The following is a 25,966-nucleotide window of genomic DNA, read 5'->3' on the forward strand; positions in this document are numbered from 1 at the left end:
TATTTCCAAATATACACATCAAACACTAGGGACACCTGTGGTCAACGAACGGTTTAAATGAGCTAAAAATCATTTATTCACTTATTTTTCTATTAATTTGGTCTGAAATATGAGCTAGACGCGTTCTCCTCCGGGTGAATGTGCAGCGTTTATTAATGAGAGCCGAGATTGTGTTCACAGGATCGGTTGCGAGCGCAGGGACAGTCAGGGGCCGCGGTGACACAGTCAGGAACACATGAAAGAGGTTCAGGGACCAGACACACACACACACACACACACACACACACTTTGTTCTCCGCTTCAAAGAACAACGAGCACTCGGAGGAATCCACAAACGATACAGGAGGAAAGAAAGATAAAAACAGCAAACGGACGGCCAGAGGAAGTCAAACTCAACTAATGGTACCTGACTGGAGCGCCTCGGCTCTGAGCCGGTTTGAGCAGAACCGTCACCGTGCTGTCCGTCTGGTTCAGAGGAGTCTCCTGATCGTACACCGGCATCAGCGGAGCTGCAAAATTAGATTTACATAGCACTTTTACAGCTGCAATGCAAATACAAAGTGCCTTACACAGTATAAAACCATTTTATTTGATTTATGTGCTGCAGACACACACCTGAGATCTTGGTGGTGGCCTGTGTGATGGCCGGCGGTCCGAAGCCCTTCGCTGTGCTGGCTCTGATGGTGAAGGAGTACGTGGAGCCCGGGTACAGACCCAGAAACACACTGCTGCTTTCATTCCCCAGTTTAACCACCTTCCCGCTCTGGTTAGAGAGATCCAGCAGCGGGTCGAAGGAGCTGACGGCTTTATACGAGATCTGAGAACAACACAAACACCAGCGCTCACGTTACAATCACACAAATGAATATCAGTGTCGCCCAAACAAATGATCCAAGAAGTGCTTCGGGTTCCACCAAATTAGACTCTATGATATCTGAAATGCTTCAAGGCTCTTTTCAATTATCAGCCCGCCATAAATAAATAAAGAAATCAATAAAACCGTCTGTGATTCTGTCGGATCAGGGCAGGAATCTGAATCTCCTTATATTTGTTCATTACGCCGCTTTAATGAAGCGTCATACTAGAAACACTTCTGCTTCTCAGAACCTCACACTGCTATTAGACTTAAATTATTCCCATTCTGAAATGAGAAAGTGGGGATGTTGTGAAGATCTGACTGACGTCATCCGGCGGAAACGATGTTCCTGCTGTGGATCGGGTCAGGAACAGAGAATCTGAGGACGGGAAATCTCCCTGGAAATGTACAAGAAGAACAGAATGTCTGGAATCAGAGAGAGAGAGAGAGAGAGAGAGGAAGGAGAGAGAGAGGAAGGAGAGGAAGGATCAGGGTTCCCTTGATAAGAGGAAAAAAGCCCAAACTGTCCTTTGATATCACGACCCGTCAGAGAGTCTCAGCTTCAGCGCTTTGATACTGTCAAATCAAAGACAGGACATCACTGCCAGCTCATGGACAATCAGGTCTACGGTTAGTCCCGCCTGACACACACACACACACACACACACACACACACACACACACACACACACACACACACACACACACACTCACACGGTGAAGAGCTGGACTGATAGCTCTTGTTTTTCCTGGATTGATGGATCTACTAGTTTCCAGTCTGTGTCTCAAGTAACTATTAAATATTAAATAATCTGTCAAAGTCGGGACGCTTCAAGAATTCCTTTGTGTGGTTACTAGGGAGTTGCTTGCTGGTTGCTAGGATGGCTGTGCGTGTGTGTGTGTGTGTGTGTGTGTGTGTGTGTTCACCTCATACTGAGTGATGATGCCGAAGGTCTGCGCTGGTTCTCTCCACTTCAGCAGGATCTTGTCCTCGTAAACACTGGCCTGGATCGAATCCAGAGGAACTTCCCCCGGCACTGACAGGAAGTGACATCACAAACCATCAAAACACAGCAACAGCAGCAGCTCTTCATTTGCATGCGACATCCTCAGTAGCGGTTTTGTTTTGTTAGAGTTAACAAACGTTAAATGAATGTTTGGTATCTAAGAAGTGAGCGGTTCATAGTGAAAAGCTACATTCTGTTACATGGTATTAGGAAGCGAAGGTGTTTTATTACTAAAATGAGAACAAATGATGGTTTTGAATGCGTAAATCTACAGAAATACACACGTTCCCCTCTTATTTCTGGTTTGTTTATGGTTTGATCCTCTCACAGGAGCGTTATTAACTCGACGTGACTCTGAGCAGAACAAAACAGCGTGTGTGTGTGTGTGTGTGTGTGTGTGTTTAAGAGACGCGGCCCAGGTGTCTAATTATTTATAAAGGTTGCCGATCTCTGGAAACAAAAACATCATGTTTATTCGGTCCGAAGAGCTCTGCTAATGGGGGACGTAATTAGACATTCAAGCTAAATGTCAGCGCTTCATGAAGGAACATGTGGAATAAGATGAGTGTGATCCAGCAGCTGATTCACTGGTGTAATGATGCTCTTACACACAATACAGCGCTCATCTGAGCAACTTCACCCTTCAGTTAATCCTTCAGAGTTAGCAAAGAAGCCTCTTCTGATCAAGAATCTTTCCTGTCTGCTTCAGGTTATTCAGGTGTTTATGATTACTTCTTTTTGATTAATAAATCCAATCAACTAAAGTCCCAATGTTTCAGAAGTTCTGTAAAACTTTAGCCTATATACAAACCCGAATCAAAAAAAGTTGGGACACTGTACAAATTGTGAGTAAAAAAAGGAATGGGATAATTTACAAATCTCATAAACTTATATTTTATTCAAAATAGAATATAGATAACATATCAAATGTTGAAAGTGAGACATTTTGAAATGTCATGGCAAATATTGGCTCGTTTTGGATTTCCTGAAAACTACACATTCCAAAAAAGTTGGGACAGGTAGCAATAAGAGGCCGGGAAAGTTAAATGAACATATAAGGAACAGCTGGATGACCAATCTGCAACTTATTAGGTCAATTGGCAACATGATTGGGTATAAAAAGAGTCTCTAAGAGTGGCAGTGTTTCTCAGAAGTCAAGATGGGCAGAGGATCACCAATTCCCCCAATGCTGCGGCGAAAAATAGTGGAGCAATATCAGAAAGGAGTTTCTCAGAGAAAAACTGCAAAGAGTTTGAAGTTATCATCATCTACAGTGCATAATATCACCCAAAGATTCAGAGAATCTGGAACAATCTCTGTGTGTAAGGGTCAAGGGTCAAAACCATACTGGATTCCCGTGATCTTCAGCTTTTAGACGGCACTGCTTCACATACAGGAATGATACTGTAATGGAGATCACAACATGGGCTCAGGAATACTTCCAGAAAACACTGTCAGTGAACACAATCCACCGTGACATTCGCCGTTACCAGCTAAAACTCTACAGGTCAAGAAAGAAGCCATATCTAAACATGATCCAGAAGCGCAGGTGTTTTCTCTGGAACAAGGCTCATTTAAAATGGACTGTGGCAAAGTGGAAAACTGTTCTGTGGTCAGACGAATCAAAATTGGAAGTTCTTTTTGGAAAACTGGGACGTCATGTCATCCGGACTAAAGAGGACAAGGACAACCCAAGTTGTTATCAGCGCTCAGTTCAGAAGCTGTATATATCCAAGCTAAAGAACAACACATGATCCCATCCAGACGTCGTCTCTTTCAGGGAAGACCTTGCATTTTCCAACATCACAATGCAAGACCACATACTGCATCAATTACAACATCATGGCTGTGTAGAAGAAGGATCCGGGTCTGAAATGACCAGCCTGCAGTCCAGATCTTTCACCCATAGAAAACATTTGGTGCATCATAAAGAGGAAGATGTGAAAAAGAAGACCTAAGACAGTTGAGCAACTAGAAGCCTGTATTAGACAAGATCCTAAACTTGAGCAGCTTGTCTCCTCAGTCCCCAGACGTTTGCACTCTGTTATAAAAAGAAGAGGAGATGGGACACAGTGGTAAAACATGGCCTTGTCCCAACTTTTTTGAGATGTGTTGATGCCATGAAATTTAAAATCAACTTATTTTCCCCTTAAAAATATACATTTTCTCACTTCAAAGTTATTTGATATGTCATCTGTGTTGTATACGTCCACATCATTGCATTCTGCTTTTATTCACAATTTGTACAGTGTCCCAACTTTTTTGGAATCGGGTTTGTATATTTTATGGATTTTATTTAAATGTAGAGCTATGTGTTCAATTAAGGTTTTAATTTTTAGTTTTTTTTCTCTCTCTTTTTTTTTATATTTAGTTTTATATAGTGTGTATTAACTGGAAAAGTTCATAAACTAATGAAAGTAGACAGACAGACAGACTCTCTGTCTCACCGTCTTCATCGGTCTGGACGTGGATCTCGGGGCTCTCTTTGACTCCCTCGCGGTTGCGCAGCAGCATCCTGAGGCTGAGGTTGGTGAAGGGCGAGAGGTTGTGGATGGTGTGCTGGCTGCCGTGTGCCGTCTCCTCCCTGCTCTCCTCCTTGCCTCCTCCTCTGGCGCGGTACTGCACCGTCAGGCTGTAGTTGTGGCAGCGGGTCACGTTATATCCCAGCGGCTCCCAGCGAAGCGTCACCTGACGGGCCTCGATGTCCACCACCTTCAGCTCCTGCGGGTCGTGCATGGGCTCTGAGAGAGACAACAACAAGTTACTTTTAAAATTAATGCATTACAATATTGCATTACTCCCAAAAAATAACTAATTATATCACATAGTTACTTTTTATGGAAAGCAATGCGTTACGCTACTTTTGAATTACTTTTATATCTGCATGGGCAGAGCTTGCTTGTTTGTTTTTAATATAAATCACTCTTCTTCTACAAATGTAAAATCACAACGAAAGTGGAGTGAATAATCCTCATGCTGAAGGAAGTGTCAATTCTCATCAGAAACCAGAGCCTTGATTCCGTTTCTGTGGGTCTGCAAACATGAGAGCGACTCCTAAAAACCACTCCAGGATCAAAGCAGCAATCAGATCAGATGAAAGACTGCATCTAATACAGCATCACAGCACAGTCCACAGACATCTGATCAACATCTGCTCAATGCATATCAAACAACCGCTTCTGTTGCTCTTTTGTAAGATGCATTGGATGAAAGAGCCTGCTGAATGCATACAGTAAATGTACAGTACATGCAAAATAACTAACAAAATAAAGAGCATCTTAAAAATGTATTGTTTTTGTTAGTCCAGAATACTATATTTTCCATAACACAAGTCACGTTTTTTAACCAACTGAAACATGATATAGGTCTATATTTTATACTTATATTTTTCAAACGTTGTTGATGATCCAAACATAAAGCAGCAAGGGACCGGAAGCTTCTGGAAACAGGATGATGGAGGTAAATGGTGAGTTTATCTTCTGGGAAACATGCATCTCTTCAGTCGCTTCTGAAGGGCAGCAGTGAATGAAATCAGAAGACCGTTCTCTGTCTCTCTCTGGTTGGATTCGGGCCTCAACACACACTAATAGGATCAATTTCCATTCTCGCTTAAATCTGAAGTCCATTTCTCTGGAACTTAACATTTTCCCACCTATTAGACCCAGACAGCGCTCAATTTCCCTTTTCCATTCTGGAGACACACACACACACACACACACACACTCATATAGCACCTCTCAGGTTTGTCACAGTGTGCACCAGAAAGACACCAGATGTCTTGAACAGCGATATATTTGGGGGGAAATTTACCATTTAATGAGTTATATTGGTTTAGGGTTAGGGTTTATGCAAATAAATATATAAAAACAGCTGAAAATGCAATTTTTGCTCTGAAGATGTGTTTTTAAAGTGTGACGTTCAAGTGATGCATTATTGTATTTTTGCAGATTCCTAAATCAGTTAAATCTGGTTGCTTGCCATGTGTTTTAATGCACTGCACATTCTGAAGATGTAATAATTAATAGATAAGTCTTATAATACATTATAACAATAATTATTTATGGGATAACTGAATGCATTATAAGGTGCATTAATGAGAATGCATTAGAATACTTTTATAATGCATTAAATATAAAGGCATCAAGTGGCACCAGAATAATAAATGCAGCTATTCGTCAAACCTCTTCTTCATTAATTCACCTGAATGTTGCTGCTGTTTCATAACATGATTTTAGCACAGTAAGTGCCCAGCCTCGGGGGGGCTCGTCGCTGTATTGTTCAATGACAGACTCTGAATGTTTCAGAAGAATGGAAGGTCGTCTCAGAGGTCTGCATGCTCCTCTGTGAAGCTCGTCCTTGACTGTTCAGACCTGACAGCTCAACGCTTGCTAAATGATTAAATGCAAATGGAAGATAAAAACAGAACACAAGCACGCATTACAGGGGACAAACCGCAAATGTGACGGAAACGCAGTGAACAGAGTTTAGCGTCTCAGATGCATTTCATCATTTATTCACAACACCAAAAAGCAAAGCAGAAAAATGACATTTGGAAAGGTCAGACGCACGAGAAACAGCTGAGCACGCATGTTCAAGAATCAGTCTGTCTTATTCTGACAAATCACACACATCAACATGCTGGAGAACACCGATGGACTGCGTGAGCAGATGTGTAATATCACCAATATTCACTTAAATTCATCTTTAGAGTAAAGGCTCTCTGCTTCATGTTGGGTGGTTCTGTGCCTCCACGTCATGCATTAACACTATATATATAATTTTCAGTGTGTGTGTGTGTGTGTGTGTGTTTATGAATTTACGCTGAGATACGTTTTTGAGAACAAGTGATGGGTAAAAAGAAAGAGTGAACTTAATTTCAGACAATCGCAGCCAAATTGATCCTCTTTACAATTTTCTAAGTTCAGCAGTTCTAACTGATTTTTTGGACAATTGGCCGTATACACAGAATGATTTGTGAGATATTTCCTCCTCATTGATGTGAAAACCACTTAAGAATGAGGAGGAGACAAGAAAACACGGAGGAAGTGTTATTATGGATTATGTGTTTGAGTTAAAATCATCTTAATGCTGGATGTGTTTCAGGTTTTGTCTTCTCCAGATGTTCACTGATGGACTGGAGTGCTGTGGATTATTGTGATGTTTTTATCAGACTCTCATTCTGACGGCACCCATTCACTGCAGAGCATCCATTGATGAGACACTGATGCAGTGCTACATTTCTACAAACCTGATGAAGACACACACTCATCCCAGTATTGGATGGACTGAGGATGAGTAAACTTAAATACATTTAAATGTTTGGGTGAAATAACACAAAACGTTTTTAATACTGAAGGATGAAAATAGAGTGAGATGAAGTGAACGAGAGCAGATGGACGTCTGAAGGCTCCTTCACATGCATTGCTGCCGTTTAAAGAGTGTCATGCAGAAAATAGAGCTTTAAAATCCCTCTATTTGCGTAACTATCAGCGACGCACAGTGACTGGGATGAGTCCGAGCGGGACGGGAACACACACACACACACACACACACACAGACACACACACACACACACACACACACACACACACACACAGAGTGAACTGTGTGAATGCCACCCAAACGTAACATTATCAGCATGTTTAACGATGTCAGTCATGGAGAAACACTTCAGCAATGACTGAACCAAGCAAATTTCTGCTTCAGTACAGAGAAAACGTGCCATACACAACCGTAAACACAAACACACACTCAATGAAACACCAACACAACTGTACAAATCTCTGGCAAATTGTTTCTCGTTGTTATATTTCTTATTTGAACTTATTTCATAAATCAAACTATTTGGTAAAAAAGAAGAAGAAGAAACATCTATTGGTGAGAGAAGCTAGAAATACTGCACCTGTCCTAAAATCTTCTGATGCTTTTGATGGAAAATAAAAAACTGAGTGATTCCCTGTGAGTAAACGAATCGAGCAGCTCAAATACTGTAAATGTGAGTACAGTAACAGTGATATAAAGTCCCGTGTGTTAAACAGTAAACATGAGTCGTGTCAGAGCAAACACACGAGCACATGACGGACGCTCGGCCTCTCTCTCTCATCAGCTGCTAATTGAATCATTTCAGCGTGACATTTAGATGGAACTATTAGCGGCTCTTTATCATTACAGCTTGACATTTAAATAATATTTCCTAAATTCTCAGCACATTATTGACTCCTGTTCATCCTAATGGCTCGTTCACATTAACTTCATCAAGCAACTAGATGACATTATTACAACACACCAGATCAGACAACGAGAGAAGTGTGTAGGGGACCATTTGGGTTAAATATTAGGTATATATCCAAACTACTGCTCAAAAGATTGGGTCATACTTTATTTTTTATGTTTTCGAAAGAACAAAAAAAGTTTCTTCTGCTCACCAGGGCTGCATTTATTTGATTAGATCGCATTGTAACGCAGCATAAAGCAACGCAATGTGTTGTAACACAACAAAGTATTGTAACACTTCATAATGCCGCATAAAGCATGGTAACGAATTGTGATGCAAAAAAGCATCATATCGAATGGTAATTTTATTGTAACACAACAGAATTATCATAAAGCATTGAAACATATTGTAATGCAACAATGCATCATAAAGTATCATAATGCATCATAATGCAACAAAGCACCATAACACAACTTCATAATGCATTGTAACATCAAAATGCAACAAAGCATTGTAACACTTCATAAAGCAAAGAAACACATTGTAATGCAACAATGCATCATAAAGTATCATAATGCATCACAATGCAACAAAGTACCATAACACAACTTCATAATGCAACAAAGCATTGTAACACTTCAGAATGCATTGTAATGCAACATAAAGCATAGTAACACACCATAATGCAACATAGCGCATTGTAATGGAACAAAGGAACGCTAAGTTTGTCATTGTGCTGTGTTCTTGCTGTAAGAATTATAAAGAATCAACCAGCACTGGTGTTTTCAAAGAAAGGAAATGATCCAAAGTTAAAGATCAATGTAAGAACTACCAAACCTGAGCATCTCTGACAAATATCTTGTAAACTGTGCAGCGTGATCGGTAATATCGATTATGTCACATGTTTATTTAAATGGGTTTACGTATTAATTTCTCAGACATGGCTTTATCATTTGCATCTTGACTCGCTCTTATTATAGTGAGAGTGTAGCTCAGTCTGAAGTCTCTAGAGACGGAGGGATCCGATCGCTCCTCACACTAGTTAATGAAATGAGTTCAGCGGTGTGACCCGTCGGGCTCGATCTGATCTGTTAGACTGATGTGTCGATCTGCTCGTGAAGATCAGGAGGTCACAGGTCACGCTTTAACATGAACCCAATCACCAGGGTGACGGCGTTACCGTGACAACCGTGCATGGGATCGATGCTCAGTGTTCAACTGGGGTCCGTGTTTAGGACGGAGATCAGGGAGACCAATGCTCACAGACCTCAAAACAACCACTATCATTCCAGACTGCTTTTATTGATCAAGGACATATTAAACAGCAGAGACATCAAATCAAATGTGGCTGTTTTAATAAAACAAGGCAATGGATTCTTAATTCATGGCCACAGTTTAATTCAAACAAGGAAAGAGGTTGGTGGAAGCAATATACACCGCATGCCATCTGAGAGTCTCTGTATACACACTGGTGTAACAGAACACCTGCTGATAATCTTCTGCCTTAGTCACTATTCAGCCTTTGATGAATATATATACAGTTTAGCACATAATGCATCATAGCGCATCCCATATATAACACATGACGCATAATAATGTATCATTATGCATTGTGCATCATAACGCATCATTATGCATAAAACTTCATTATACATCATAATGTATCATAATACATAGTGAACCATAAATCGTCATTATACATCATGATGCATAACACATTATAAAGCATCATAACACATAATAATGCATAACACATAATGCATCATGATGCATCATAACACATCAAAACCCATCATAAATCATGATAACATAAGTCATCCATATGAGTCATGCACTATATTATATCTCTTCAGCCCCACATTCCCGCTGATACTCCCTGAAAATCAGATGAATTGTGAGCTTTTGAGGAAGTACGAGTGAAAGTAAAGTGACAGAATGAACTCTCCCGTCTGCTGTGTAACAGGGCTGAAGGTTTGGGTCTAATGAAAGCATGTTTCTCTGCGTGATTCATCTGACAACATACATCACGACTGACGGATATGAGTTTACAAACAGCCTGCAAAGTGCTAAAGCTAATTCCTCTCTTATTTATTTCATTCCTGCAACCGCTTTAAAATCAAACTTAGAAAAATAAAAGCAGACAAACATTCAGGAGTGAATTTATCTTCATTAGCGCCGAAACTCATCTGCTTCCACTCAGCTGCCATTACTGATGATGAACGACATCAGACAGAACCAGAGACGAACGAGAAGAACGACAGATTACCAAAACAGAGAGGGGGAAAGAGACGAGGGAGGAAGGAACATAAGAGTGAAAGAAAGAGAGGAAGAAAGAAAGAAAGAAATGGAAGTTATGGAAAATAGAGAAAGAAATAATAGAAAAAAAGATAAGAGTAATTAAGCTTTTCCTTGATGGATCTCATGTGCGGTGTCAGGTAGAAGTCAACTTTACATTAAAAGGGTAATCTGATGCAATTTCAATTGTTACTTTCTCTTTGTTGTGTAACAAGCTCTTGGTGCATGAAAAAAGTAAAGTTACAAAGACTAAAGTCTCAAATCCAAAGAGATATTCTTTATCAAAGTTAAGACTCGTCCACGCCTCCCTAAAACGCCCCGTTCAAACATGACCCACATGTCACTGTGTGGAAATATTTGCATAATGTTGCCCAGATGTTTCAGTCCGTCCAATCACAATGCACTGGGTCAGTCGGCCAATCAGAGCAGACTGTGCTTGTCAGAAGGAGGGGCTTTATAGATAATGAGGCGTTTGAGAGAGGCGGGGCATAGAGACCTATAATATTGTACAGTATCTGAATAATAACGTGTTTTTTTAAACATTAAAGCACGTCAACATATTCTGTTACACCAAATACACCAAATATTTTCATATGACCCCTTTAATATGTAGATTAATGTCTAATAATGTATGTTCATCACACAAACGATCAGAATGAGAACATGATGATGAACATGATGCAGCTGGAAGATGAAAGTCAATTTAAATTAATAACTTCCTATTTTAATATTCTTTAAATATAATTTATTTCTGTGATGCTCCGCTGTATTTTCAGAATCATTCCTCCAGTCTTCAGTGTCACATGATCTTCAGAAATCAGAATAATAAGTTTTTTTTTTTTTTTAATGGCTGAAGAAAAAAAAAGCACCGTGTCACAGAAATAAATTATATTAAAGTATATTACAATCGGAAACCAATATTAGAAACTGCAAATATGCTTCACAATTCTGTATTTTTTAAACCAATAAATTTAGCCTTGGTGAGCATTAGATAAAAAATAAAAACATAAAAAAGAAAATCTCACTGATCCCAAACTTTAGAACAGCAGTGTGTGTGTGTGTGTGTGTGTGTGTGTGTGTGTGTGTTTATATATACACTATAGCAGTATTTCTCAAGGTTATCAGAGATTGTATTGTGTCTTGTGAACAGGTAGATTTGTTCACTAGTTGGAAGTAAAATGGTCAGCGTGGCTTTTATTAAAGCTCTTCGAGAGGAAAAACATGCAATCAGACCGAAGCTTTGCATTCAGACAAACGCCTTTGTGTGGCTCACAAAACAATAACGCGCAGAAACGATAAGCCTGCAAACCTCCCACAGAATAATTCACTTTCAAGGGTAGATCTCATTTTTTTCCTGTACGTCTTTGTTTCTTTGTCACTGGACTTCCATTAAGCGCAGCAAAGAGAGAACAAAGACAGGAGAAAAACACTGGCTTCCTCGATCTGCTGCTGCTGAAACACATGTGTTAAACAGGTAAAGCCCAAACTGTCTTTGAGGAGCTAAACAGAGGACGGTTAGGAATTAGGCCAGACCAAAACTGAACAAGATAATAAACAGATGATGGGAATGATTCAGAGGGAACCAGGATGTGTGAGCATTCAGTGAAAAACTGAAGATCAGAAGATGATGAAGGTCATCCAACGCAAATCAGGCTTTGCAAACAGATTTTTAAGGAATGATGGAGAGATCATCTGATATTCTCAAGGGAAGACTCGTATGCATTAGGAGAAGATTGAAATATGATGATGTATTCATTTCATCACAGGATTACACTCTTAGAAAGATATGTGTAAAGTTATTGGCTTCTACTGATCAGTGTTATTGTAGTATCAGAGAGATATATTTCATATTAATATTTTGGTTAAAAAAATAATACAAACCAATAAATATTTATTAATTAATCTTCATTATATTTTATCAAAATATAAATAAAAATTGCATAATATATTTAACACCCATATAATTTGTTATTTTTTAATATTATAAAAAAATATTTCTGCATATATTTTTGTAGTACTTTCAGTTTTATTTTAACACTGAGATAATAATGCAGTTTTATTAATATTTTAAATTACTTGTTATTTATTAGATTATATGTTTGCATTTTAATTTTAGCTAACATATAATTTTAATGTTATATTGTTTATCTTTTTAATACTATTGAGTATTTAATAAATGTTTTTAGTAATATATGTTGTAGTCATTTTAATATTGTTGTGATTTAATTAATATTAATCTTGGCAGGTGTAACAGTAAAAACACAAGATAACATAAGATTTAAAAATATTTGCTTATTTCATATCCAGAGATGTTAGCCAATCAGAGCAGTGGGTGTTTTCATTTGAAGTCTTAAAGGAGACACGTCCCTTTAAACAGTGTTCAAATCAGAGAGCTAAAATCAAGGTAAAGTGGCTTTTTATTCCTAAAGTCCGATGTTTTTTGATGTAGAAATCCTACTAATATTTTGAGTGCACCTTAGGAAACATTATAAAATAATAAAAATGCGGTTTGTGAACTGTTTCTTTTTTTTATACTTATGTTTTATGATTTATGTTTGGGAAGTATAGTTAAACTACTTCATTTTATGAGTCCCTCATAGTTCATGAAGCTTCAGCTGAACTAAACAGAGTAAATGTAAAAGTTAAACTGCACATCACACATGCTAAAAGCAGTACTGACACACACACACACACACACACACACACACACACACACCCCTGCAAGCCTGCTGTAAAGGCTGGAGACTCAGACTCATCCATCGCCATCAGCTCTGCAGAAATGAACAACAGTGAGACCTTCAGCAGGAGGTCAGAACCTAGAAACAGCCTCCAGTTCCTCAAGCCTCACGCACACACACACACACACACACACACACACACACACACTCGTGTCAGGTAGCACAGTACGCTGCTGCGGGCCACAGCTCATCTCTACTGAACTCAAACACACTCAAGATCACCAACGGCCTTTAAGTGCAGATGGAAAGATCACCATTCTGAGCTACACCAGCAAGGATGCAGAGAAAATATTAAATAAAGAAATAATAAAAAAGAAGTATAAAGAATCTAAAATATACCATAAAACATTAACATTTTAGTGTAATATTATACATATATATATATATATATATATACATATATACATATATACATGCACGTTCAAATAGTTATAAAAATATTTTTAAAGTATATAGTATTAAAAGCATATACAGAATATAAAGTGGACTGTATGAAAAATGATAAAAGTTTATGAGATTTCTAAATTTCTAAATCATGGCTCATTAACAGCATCTCTCGTCTGTGGGGTTCCCCAGGGTTCTGTTTTGGGTCCGTTGCTTTTTCTTTGTATTGTTGCCTCTGGGTCAATTGAGAAGCATTTTTTAAGGTATATGCTATCACTTCTGTGCAGATGATATTTAACTTTATATCTCATTTAAGCCCCATGAGAATACAAATGTATCTCTTCTTTAAAAAAAAAAATTTAAATGTCCGGATGGCAAACAGTTACTTGCAGTTAAATTCTAAAACATTTACCTGCACATTTGGTGCGGGCTCTCAGCGGCGGCCCCGGGGCCCCGGTTCCTCCCTCCAGGGGCCGTGTCAGCAGAACGCTGATCTCGTACTCCGTGTCGGGGTCCAGATGGCCGATCTTGTGCGAGGTTTTATCGACGGGCTGCAGGTCGTACATGGTGCCAGAGACGGTGCGGTACTCCACCTCGCGGTTGATGATGGGTCCGTCTCCGTTGATGGAGTTCGCATTGAGCTGGATCCAGAGATACGTGGCCCCGACCGCCATGAGCTGAGGAGGAGCGATGGGAACCGGCGGCTCTGGGAGAACACACAGAACATTTAACGTGAATAAAATCAGAATTACAGAAGAAAAATCAGTTGTTTAATCTGTTTATAATCCATAATAACACTTCCTCCAGTGAAAAATTACATCTCCTGTTGTCTCTTATTAGTTTATATCTGTTTAAACGCTGCTTGATCTGTGCAGATTTCTCTCCTGTTTCAGACCAGAACACTTTTTCACTGGAGGAAGTGTTATTGTGGATTATAGACTGTATGTATTTGAGTTAAAAACGTCTTAATGCTGGATTTGTTTAATCTTTTGTCTTCTCCAGATGTTCACTGATGGACTGGAGTGCTGTGGATTATTGTGTGTTTTTATCAGCTGTTTGGACTCTCATTCTGACGGCACCCATTCAGTACAGAGCATTTATTAATGAGACACTGACACACTGCTATTGCTTTAAGATATTAATACTGTTTTCTGTAACCTGCATTAATAGGAAGTGAGTTTATGCTAAAAGAAAAAAAAAAGAAAAGAAAAATGAACAAATATCTGCCAACGGGGCCAGAAAAAATTGTATACTTTTACTTTACTAAGGTTTTATACTCTTAGACAAATTGCAAAATTTGTCTAAGAGTATAAAACCTTAGTAAAGTAAAAGTATACAAAAATGTAATGATAAAAAGAACTATTAAAAACATTATCAAAGTTAAAAAGTAAAAGTTAAAAAATAAAAATAAAAACAAAAGTGTTATTTGTATACTTTATGTATTATAAACACTTTATATTGTTGTAATTTTGTAGTGTTTTATAATACATAAAAGTAAAGAAAATAACACTTCTCCTTTGCATGCATCTATAAACTAATGATGTGTACATCATGAATGCAATGTAAGCAACTTTTAATAAAAGTGTCTGTCAAACGCATGTTTTTTCTCACATTCTTTCCAAATGAATGAAAACTAACAATCAGCAACACAAAAGGAATGCTATTGTTACAGAAGTCTTCAGTCGAGGATGAATCAGAGATCCTGTGTGACAGATGAGTGAGTTGTTCATGTTCATGTGTGTCTACGACTGCAGATGGACGTCCCTCAGTCACCTCAGAAATACCCATAATCCTCCACGACCCAGCTGCCAATTAAGCACCAGCTCAAACGAACCGCGTAATCCTGACGCCACAGTCACAGCGGGACAGAAGAACACAGAACCTGCTCTTCACTTCTGCTTCGCTCACTCGTCTTTGACTGTCATTTCAGAAACATATCGACCTCTGACCTCACGAATGCAGGGACGCATGTCTGAACGATTATTACACAAGGCATAGTCACACCGAATGTGAAGAACAGACCGATTTATTAACCAGACTGTGCTGAAGTCACACGAAAACAACATTAGAATGCAAGAAAGTCTAGTGCTATTAACACAGCATTCATTTTTTAATATTTAAAATACAATTTCTTATTTATTTATTTTTTTGTGAAATATGACCTGTATGCTTCACACGTGTCATTAATTATAATTAAATGCATTAAATATAAAAAGTATAAAAATACTATAAAATATATTATTATTAGTTATAGCATGAAAAGTATATAAAAAGGCAAAAAAAATTCAAAAATATAAGTACAATATAATGTTTTTAAAAAGGTATGGTATAAATAAAAAATATATATTCTACTTGAAAAGATTAAAAGTTATAGTATAAAAAGCAAAAATGCTTAATATATACTACTAAGCTATATTTAAGTATGAAAAGTATATTAAAAAAAAACGTTTGTAATAGTTTGTAATAATCAATGGTCACCAGTTTTAATATCTAATACATTAATATTTAATATAATATATTTTCTGGAATATACATTTAAAATATATACGTTTATAGTAATAAAACAGAATGATAAGATATAGTACAATACAAATATAAAGCATTTATAAATAATAAATAAAGCGCCCAATTTTTTATTCACTAAAAAACTAAAGTTATAAAAGTATACAAATGTGAAAAATATAATATAAGATTATATTCAATTCAAGTTGTATAGCGCTTTTCAAGACAGAAATCAAGTTTCTACAATCTATTTAGTAATAGTTTATCAGTGATGACCATCAGTTTATGTGCATATGTACAGTAAATCAATTAAAGACATAATCAAACAGACGATGATGAACACTATTAACAGCAATTATCATATGATGCAATCACACTTGTGGCAGAATCTGGTAGTTCTGTGTGTTGTTTCAGGGTTGACATCATCTGAGGTCCTCTGAGGTTTATATTTATAATGTGTTTAGTTTATTTGAGCACACGCACATGTGTGTGATGATTTTAGGACAGAGGACAGCTGTGACCTGTTTCAGTAACACACCTGCCTGACACACACACACAGACACACATTCTCAAACGCTCAAACACACACACACAGACACACAATCTCTCTCTCTCTCTCTCTCTCACACACACACACACACACACATACATACATAAATATAAATATATATAGGAAGAGTTCAGAATATACTATGAAACATTGGTGAGTGTGATTTCACCAAGTACAACATTCTTGTTGATCCGGGAACAACATTCCAATCAACCAATCAGAATTGAGATATAACTTTTCAGGAAATATCTGTTTTAGGCTTACAATCAGGATACAGCCTTGTTAATCAGCCATCATTTTAGGTTTAGGGGTAGGGATTGTGTTAAGTCAACGTAGTCTATATTTTTTGACAATAATGTTGCCCCAGGTCTTATTTAGCAAAATCATGGAGACCATGAAACATTAGAAATTTTTATAATTATAAAATGTTATATTATATATATATATATATATATATATATATATATATATATATATAGTGTTTTATAGCTCTATAATCTAACTTGTGAATCAATGCTGTACTGTTTGATGTTTAGATTTTTGTACAACAACAAGAGGAGCATCATTTATTTGAAGTGCATTAAACATCAAATAAAAGGCGTGTTGCCCAGCCTGAGGGCGGAGCCTCTGATCGTGATTGACAGCTATCTGTCCGGGCAGGCGGGATAAAAACAATCAATCATATAAAGCTATGATGTAAAAAAAACTACAGGAACATGAATTCAATTGAGCGGGAGACACAGAAAGAGCTGAAGAAATATTGAAGGCCATTAGCGCGCCGGAGAGAAGAGAACACGCGAGGATTCAAATGCAGCAGCACCATAAATTAATATCAAATAACTCTTGAAGGGCTGAGTGTGAAAACATGGATGCGGTCAAGGACGACTCGTACCATAAAACACCCACCGAGACATAAAACACACAACAATCTCCTCGGAGCATCAGCTTCAGCTCCATCCATCCATCCTTCACACACACACACGCACACACACACGCACACACACACGCACACACACACACACACACACACACACACACACACACACACACACACACGCACACACACACACGCACACACACACACACACGCACACACACACACACACACACACACACACACACGCACGCACACACACACACACACACACACTCTCTCTCTCTCTCTCTCTCTCTTACACACATACAGAGCAGAAGAGTGCAGGAGCTAAGATAGAACCCTGAGGAACCCCGCAGGTTAAGTTGCCTGGGGATTAGATAAAACTTCAGATTTTTACAGAGAAATGTATTAGTACGGTTGAATTGGATCATTGAAGGTAAGCAGCAAAGACACTGGTTAATAAAATGGGATTAAATACATAAATTATATTTATCGTATTTAACATTATCGCAGGTTTGTATCATATTCTGAGTTTGCATTTGACTGTTTTTATAGATTTTGAGGAACACTGAATGTGTTTTTGTGCAGGTGAGATGAGTCTAGAACTACAGTAAGATCATGTTCACAACGCTCTGTATTTACTCCCGATTCGGTCACCATGGCAACACCAGAGCTGTCACTCAATACATGAGAAACAAAGTAACTGGAGTTAATTATTTGAAAAAGTAACTCAGATGTTTCCTTCTAAATTAAAAAGTAATGCGTTACTTTACTAATTCCTTGAAAAAATGAATCTGATTACGGAACTCATGTTACTTGTATTGTTACCCCCTACACTGTGTGTGTGTGTGTGTGTGTGTGTGTGTGAGAGTGTGTGTGTGTGTGTGTGTGTGTGTGTGTGTGTGTGTGTGTGTGAGGACTCACGTTTGATGGTCAGCTCTCCGTAGTTGGACACTCCCACACCTCTGTTCGAGTGGACAATGCATCTGTAACGGCCAGAATCCTGTTTCGTCGTGTTCACCACATCAAACATGCCGATAAAACGCTGGTTATTCCACGGTTTGGTCGCTTTCATAGGAGCTTCACGACCGCCGATTCCCTGCAGACCAGAGATAAGAGCATAAGAGCGGAGATTTATTTAGAAAGGGCACATAAAATATATATTCACACAACATAAACACACACATTCACACACACCAAATGTGCAGGCTGATCTGATCTAATTTTACGTGACTTTTCTTACTGTTTTAAAGATGTTTTTTCTTCGGATTGTTTGACTTCTCAAAAGAGAATAGAGGAAAATATAACTTAATGAATCTGTGTTTCCTGCCAGCTAATTTTCACACACAAACAGGAATCTGGCTCTAAACCTCTCTTTTCGTTATTCAGAGTTGATCTAGACGAGTACATGGAAACTATCCAAAGTTCTGTTCATCCTAAAGAAGTCAAAACTGCATCTCTATATTCATCCTGCGTGTCTTAAGACGAAAAAACAGCAACATGGTTACTACGCATTTACTGTATTTACTGTAGGATTTGTATGTGTGCATTATTTCTTTCTGTTTTCTTTGTTTTGTTTTTATAACTGAACTGCGTTAATGGATTGATGATTTCAGATCAGGACTTGGGAGTGCGGTTCACAGTTCCGATCTGAATCAAATGATTCCCGATACTTGATTGCGATCCAAGTTTGGTGATTTCCCAGTCAGGATCATGATTCACGAACCATTATTTCAGACAGGGACGTCGGAGCACGGATTATGGATCATTCAATTTCTCGGATGTTCTGATCTGAATTCAAAGATTCTGATTTGAGTGGTTTGAAAGAATTAATCATTTTGCAATGCAATGGTTTAACTCAATCGACGTTTCGATAAGCTCAGTTTCACCACTCAAGTGATGTCAAACATTTTTTTTATAAATGAAGGGCTCTTTTGAACTGGTATTTGCTAATGAATCAATTTTCTAAGTCACAGTAGGAGTTTAGCAGTTGTTGGATATTGGTAGTGACATGTCATATCATCTCTACTGAATTCTACTACACCCTTGAGGCTCACACACACACACACACACACACACACACACACACACACACACACACACACTCTCTCTCTCACACACGCACACACACGCACGCACACGCACGCACACACACACACACACACACACACACACACACACACACACACACACTCACACTCACGCACTCTCACGCACACACACGCACGCACGCACACACACACACACACACACACTCACACTCACACTCACGCACTCTCACGCACACACACGCACGCACGCACGCACACACACACACACACACACACACACTCACACACTCACACACACACACACACACACACACACACTCACACACACACTCACACACACGCACACACACACACACACTCACTCACAAACACGCACACACTCACACACACACACCGGTTCCTCCAGCTGTCAGCCGGTTCATCAGGCAGATGGAGGCCATTTGTTCGTCAGTGATATTTCTTCATTACTGTCATCAGGGACTCTGCTCTTAATGTCTGGATCTCGTTCCTCTGTTAATGAGGACGTGTTTGTTTAAGTGACAAACTGCCGAGCTGAGAGAACACTAACAAACTCCTTAAACATCTCTCACACTCCTCACAGGAGCCTCAGCTAAACTGAACTATTCTGTCCTCACTCGCTCTGATTATAAACATGTCACACACGCTCTATAGTCCTGATCAGTGTGACATAAAATCATTTTATATATGTTTTGAAACAGTTTTCACTTCACATTTCACAATTATGGAAATAAATTTAATGGAAAGACATTGAGTGATAAGCAAATTTTTGATTTAATTTTATGTATTTATACTATATATATATATATTTTTTTTATTATATATATAGATTTTTTCATATATACTCCAGTAAATGTTGTTTTATTTACTGTCTATATCAAACAATTTTTACAGCTGTATAATATTAAATATTATTATTTACACATTTACGGCTAGACTTTTTCACTATATGTTCATATATACTATAATTGCATTAAAACCAAAAAAACAAAAAAAATGTAGAATTTGAAAAACAAAAACATCATTCATAAATTTTACAAATTAAGGAACAAGAAGAAAAATAAGTCATGCAAAAGACTGCAAAAGCATGTCTTTTTATTTTAGATTTTTTACATTTGTTATTTATACTTACATTGCATATCAAACAAAAAAACTCTATTAATATTTTATTAATTCATAATTATTTTACAGTACTATATCTTCACACCCTTGAGTTAAAATATAATTTACCTAAAATGTAAAGCTCCTTAAAACATTAAAAACTTACTGTAAGAGAATAATTGTTTTGTTTTTCAACTATTTATTTGTTTTTTTCTTTGTTTTACACATACGCCTCACAAAATATTATCCGATACATATTTCACAAGTAAAAATGGACAAATTAAAAAAAAAAAGATTTTGCTTAAGTAAATGTATTTTGTTTTAAGAGGAGGTTTAGAAAACAAAAATACTAATAAGGATGGGTGAAGAACTCAGTTTTGCTTGCTCTGATGTTTGCGAGTGTTCTGCGAGAGATTTAAACAGCTGAGAAGAAAGACAAACTCTACGCAGCTTCATTAAACTCAGTAAACTGTAATGATGCCGAACCGTCACGCATCCCAGCGGACAGATGAGGCTCTAAACGAGCCTCTGGGTTTAATGAGGCGCTCGGCTGCGGGACGCTCAGAGCCGATTCCTTCAGAAATCAGGAGACGAGCTGCTGTTTCTTCATTCCTCTTTAACACACACGTGCTGCAGTCTGCTGATGATGAGGTCATCGTTACTAACTAGGGACCAACCGTATCAAAATCCCACCGTACGATATTATTGCGTTATGAAGTCCACGACAGAAGTATCGTTTCATGACTACGATAATATCGAGATGTTGTTATCGTGATATTGATAATATCGTTACTAACGCAGTAAGTCAGTTTCACAAACTTAGCAATTTTGATGCTAAATTAAGCAATTTTTCAGACTTGCGCAAGTATCTTTTTCTTCGAAAAGCACCTAGCAACAAATTTTGCATTTTTTTACATTTATTTCGCAACTTTTAGCAGCTTTTGATAAGTTACTCAGACAGTAAAAAGGCAAACATTTACTGTATCACTTTGATACATTTTGAACATTTATGATACACTTTGTTAGTAGCTTGTACCTGCGATTGTTAATCAGTTAGTACACTGTAAGAAAAATAGAAAAGGTGCTAGTAATTTTCCAAGACATTATACACAATCCATTTTAAGCCTGTAACACGAACAAATAATGCATAATTTAAAATGTAAGTAAAAACCCAATATGGAAAATTCTTTCATATTCAAATTAAATATTGTTCGATATTTTCACAGACCTTTCTTAGAAAATCACACTAACTACTGATACACTGCTTAAAAACTAGAACTGCTGAGAGTGTGTAATATTATTAGTTTACTGGATGTTAACAAAATAAAACGTAAAAATACATTTATTTATATTTTAATATTATATTATGCAAATTTAACCCTGGACCACAAAACATAAGAGTCCTAAGAGTAGACTGGGATTCATGCATCATCTGGAAGCTGATTAAATCATCTCTCCAATGATGTGTGGTTTGTTCGGAGGACAATATTGTCTGAGATACAACTATTTGATAATCTGAGGGAGCAGAAGTGCTCAGATCGTTGTGTGTCTGACCTGCAGCCAGAGGTTGAAGCTGTCTCTCCATTCTCCGTTGACGGTGCAGAGGAACGTCGCCGTCTGTCCAGCGTTCACCTCAACACCTTTGATATGGAGAAAGTGTGGCGTGTTCACTGGAGAAACAGAGACGAGCGTTAAACCACACGCAAACATCTCAATCAATTAATAACCATAATAATCTCTCATGTGCTCTCAAACTGTCCCAAACTCTTCAGACGATCCGAGCTGCTCTTCTCATTCATTTATAGCTCTATACTAATGTTATTGTAAATCCAACACACACTCCGATTCATTTATTAAAGTTCAATGCAACTTTAACCACAACCTCTTCGACTGTGTGAGCAATTCAAAATGTTTTATTACTGATATCAATATCAGCCTCTCGACGAGCGAGCGTTACACAAAAATCATTATTGGCTCTCATTTAATCTGCGCTCGGCTAATAATATTCCCCTAAAACTCTAACCTTAACTCTATTGATTTAAGAGCGAGCGGAGGCCGGCGTGTTCTCATTAGTCTCTACAACAAAGCACACTCATATCTGGGTCAATATGCATTTAAAACCAAACGCATCTGTGAGATGAAAGCTGATTTAAATCAGGTTATGATGTCTAATATTTGACTGGGTCCTCTCGCAGGACACTGTGACCTTGAATTGATCCACAAAAACACTGCTAATTCAATCAGAGCCCGTCTCCATTCTTCCTCGCACTCTTCAATATTTCAACAGCCATATTTCTGTACTCGTCCCTTTCTGATGGCTAAAGAAGCTGATTAGCAAGTTCATCAGTATGTTCAGAAAGAAACACTAGCATTCTGGGTAATACATTTACTGTATATTCTAAAATACACATTAAATATCAGTCAGTGTTTTCAAATAGCGGAGGCATTTACTGTGTTATTTCTGTTTGCACTGCAGAAATCATGTTTAATTATTGTTCAAAAAGAAAGATACATTTGCTTTATATAATATATAATTTATGCATTTAGCAGACACTTTTATCCAAAGCTGCTTACAGCACATTCAGGTTAACATTTTTTACCTAACATGTGCTTCCTGGGAATCGAACCCACAACCTTTTGCCCTGCTAAAGCAATGCTCTACCACTGAGCCACAGGTCAGTATGTAATTTAAAATAACTATTTTATGCATTACATATTTTATTCCTGTGATGCAAAGTTGTATTTTCAGCAGACAAATCATATTTATTTCAATAACGAAAAGCATAACACTAATTAATTATTTGTATGTATATGCATGAGTTTGGAATAATACAGATTTTTTTATATTATTATGTTTCTGAAAGAAGTGTGTTCTGCTCGCAACATCTACATTTATTTCATTTAAAATACTGTAAAAAATTGTGAAATATTCCAATTTCAAACATCTGTTTTCTGTGTGAATCTGTGTTAAAGTGTAGTTTATTTCTGTGATGCTCCGCTGTATTTTCAGCATCATTCCTCCAGTCTTCAGTGTCACATGATCTTCAGAAATCAGAATAATATGATGATTATATATACATATGAGAATCCAATCGAACACTGACTAATCTATTAAAATCAAGTTCCCAGGTTCCGTAACAGTTAAAACAAAAGCTGTGAGTGTGTTGTCTAAGTAGACAGCAGAATCCCACTTGACCCTTTCCATCCTCCTCCATTCATCTGCTAACGGCGTCTCTTTTATACTCTCATATCACTCCAGCACTACATGAAAGCTTTATCGCCTTCTTCCCTCCTCTTTTCAGTCTTTTGTTTTCTTTATTACTCTTTTTTTATGGCTCGACTTCAATGCCTGGAGAAAGACAGACGATATTGATATTTGGAGGGTGGCAGGAAAAGGCCAAGGAGCATGCGATGAGGGTGTTTTTACGACAGAGTCGGGTCTTACTGCACTGATGGCCCTTGAGGACCACGTTCTTGATGGCCAGCAAGCCGCGCTGCCCCGAGGTCACCGCTTCAAAGACGATCTGCGGAGGAAAGAGAAAGCTCATAAGCACAGTGATAAATGGACACGCTCTCCAAACGCCACACAGAGGAGTCCCACAGGGTTCGAGACGAGGCCCATTTAACTTTAGCAGTTATTTCATGCAATATGACAATGTTTATATTTTAACTATTAATTTATTTATTATGCATTGATGTTATTTCAATTACAGTTGTGATGTATACTAATTATGACAATAATAGTGTACAATTATGCCACATTTAGATAGACATGTAGACTTTGGCTTTAGTTATTGGAGCAGATCTGCGGGCTCCAAGGGTGCTCACGGTGAATCGGCTGTCTGTCAGACACTGGTGTTTATAGACTCGGTAAATCACGGCTCTATCAGTGAGGTGCTGTGGCAGCATGTGCTAAATCTGCTCGCTTCCCTCCGTTTATACAGCCAAACAATTCAACTCGACAGCAGGACTCTGGGGTCAGGGCTAAAGAGCGCCGAGTGAAGGATTCTGGGATGCATGCTCTTTGCTAAGGTTTCTATGATGATTCATGTTCGGTGTGTGATTGGACAGGCGTTCCTTGACGCAGAGACACTGACCCACACCAGACTTTAACCGCAGATATGACATGATGATGCATATCAAATTAAACACACAGTGAAATATCGTTGAGATCAGCTGTTGTAGCCAAAAACTTTGAATTAATTGTCATGCACTTCTCATGGTGCTAATGACATTGCACAGGAATTATAATTAGCATCTCAGGACTGAAGATGTGTCTGGTTGCACTTAGCTAACCTGTAGAGAGTCAAAGATGCTCACAAGGACGTCTGAACTGGACAAACACAGAACGCATAAAAACGAAACGCCTGTCACAATCAATTAAAAGTTCTGATCGCTGACCCGATCGCTCCAATTAGCAACCGCATCTTTCTAGCGAGAACAACATCAAACCAAGCCTGTAATTACAAAATAACGCCCCAAAGCACCAGGTGGTTTCATTTTGATGATCACTTACGATACGGTGCATTTAAAGCGACCTATAATTATCCTGACATTGCTAATTAGATACACATTCGCTCTATTCTTATCACACAGAGCGATGCATGTGGAATCTTTTCAAACATCATCCAGTCCAACTAATCGAGCAACATTTGAGATCATTCCTACATGCATATGGGATGGAGACATCTCTGAGAATAGAAATTAAGAATGTGCGACCAAATGTCAGATATGTGCGTGTTCAACCGCTCCCGAAGCCGGAATGTGTGTGGGTTAGTCTTCCTGACAAATGTGCTGGAATGGAAGGAACTTATTTTAGGCTGCTGAGGTTAAAACCACAGAAGGACAGTCTTAGTTTACCGCGGTACTCACTACACACTCACTGTGTTTTTCTGAGGGTTACATGTGTGTGAATGAAGAACTCAGGTCAGATCAGGGATGCATGGACTTCTGATGCGTTAGCACATTTATTCCTCCTGTTAAGATGTATTTATTTGGAATTTCGGCAGAAAAGAGAGAGAGAGAAAAAAAATTGTCCTGGTTTGATTACGTCTTTAATTGATTTTTCCGTACATTTCTGCCATATGCACATAAACTGAGTCACCATTCATAAGCTATTCTAAATATTGCAGAAACTTAATTTTCTGTAAAATTGCTTTGCAATGAATCGTAAAAAGTGCTTACAAATAAACTTGAATTTAATATAATCTTATATTTAGAGTAGTTTTAAAATGTATTTAAGTACATTTAAAAAATAAATTCCCAAACTTACAGCAGCCTACATTTAGGCTAAATTCATATTGAAATACATATGGAAGGTAAAATATATTTGTAAAAATATATATGTATGAATTAATATATTTCAAGTATTAA

At 37.9% G+C, this 25,966-nt stretch overlaps 1 protein-coding gene across 7 annotated transcripts in view; it reads right to left on the reverse strand.

Annotated features, from left to right (window-relative positions):
• The window catches only part of LOC113045177 (receptor-type tyrosine-protein phosphatase mu-like), a 139,392-nt gene that overhangs the window by 61,652 nt on the left and 51,774 nt on the right, over positions 1-25,966 (reverse strand). For all 7 annotated transcript variants that reach the window (XM_026205377.1, XM_026205379.1, XM_026205378.1 and 4 more), the window contains exons 4-11: positions 24,039-24,117; positions 22,148-22,263; positions 18,348-18,522; positions 13,907-14,200; positions 4,311-4,604; positions 1,784-1,893; positions 616-817; positions 407-509 (exon numbers count right to left, since the gene is read on the reverse strand). In XM_026205377.1, coding sequence (XP_026061162.1) covers positions 407-509; positions 616-817; positions 1,784-1,893; positions 4,311-4,604; positions 13,907-14,200; positions 18,348-18,522; positions 22,148-22,263; positions 24,039-24,117 — 1,373 coding nt within the window. The remainder of the gene's footprint in view (positions 1-406; positions 510-615; positions 818-1,783; positions 1,894-4,310; positions 4,605-13,906; positions 14,201-18,347; positions 18,523-22,147; positions 22,264-24,038; positions 24,118-25,966) is intronic.

The sequence above is a fragment of the Carassius auratus genome, chromosome 27 (assembly GCF_003368295.1).
Source record: "Carassius auratus strain Wakin chromosome 27, ASM336829v1, whole genome shotgun sequence".
Lineage (NCBI taxonomy): Eukaryota > Metazoa > Chordata > Actinopteri > Cypriniformes > Cyprinidae > Carassius > Carassius auratus.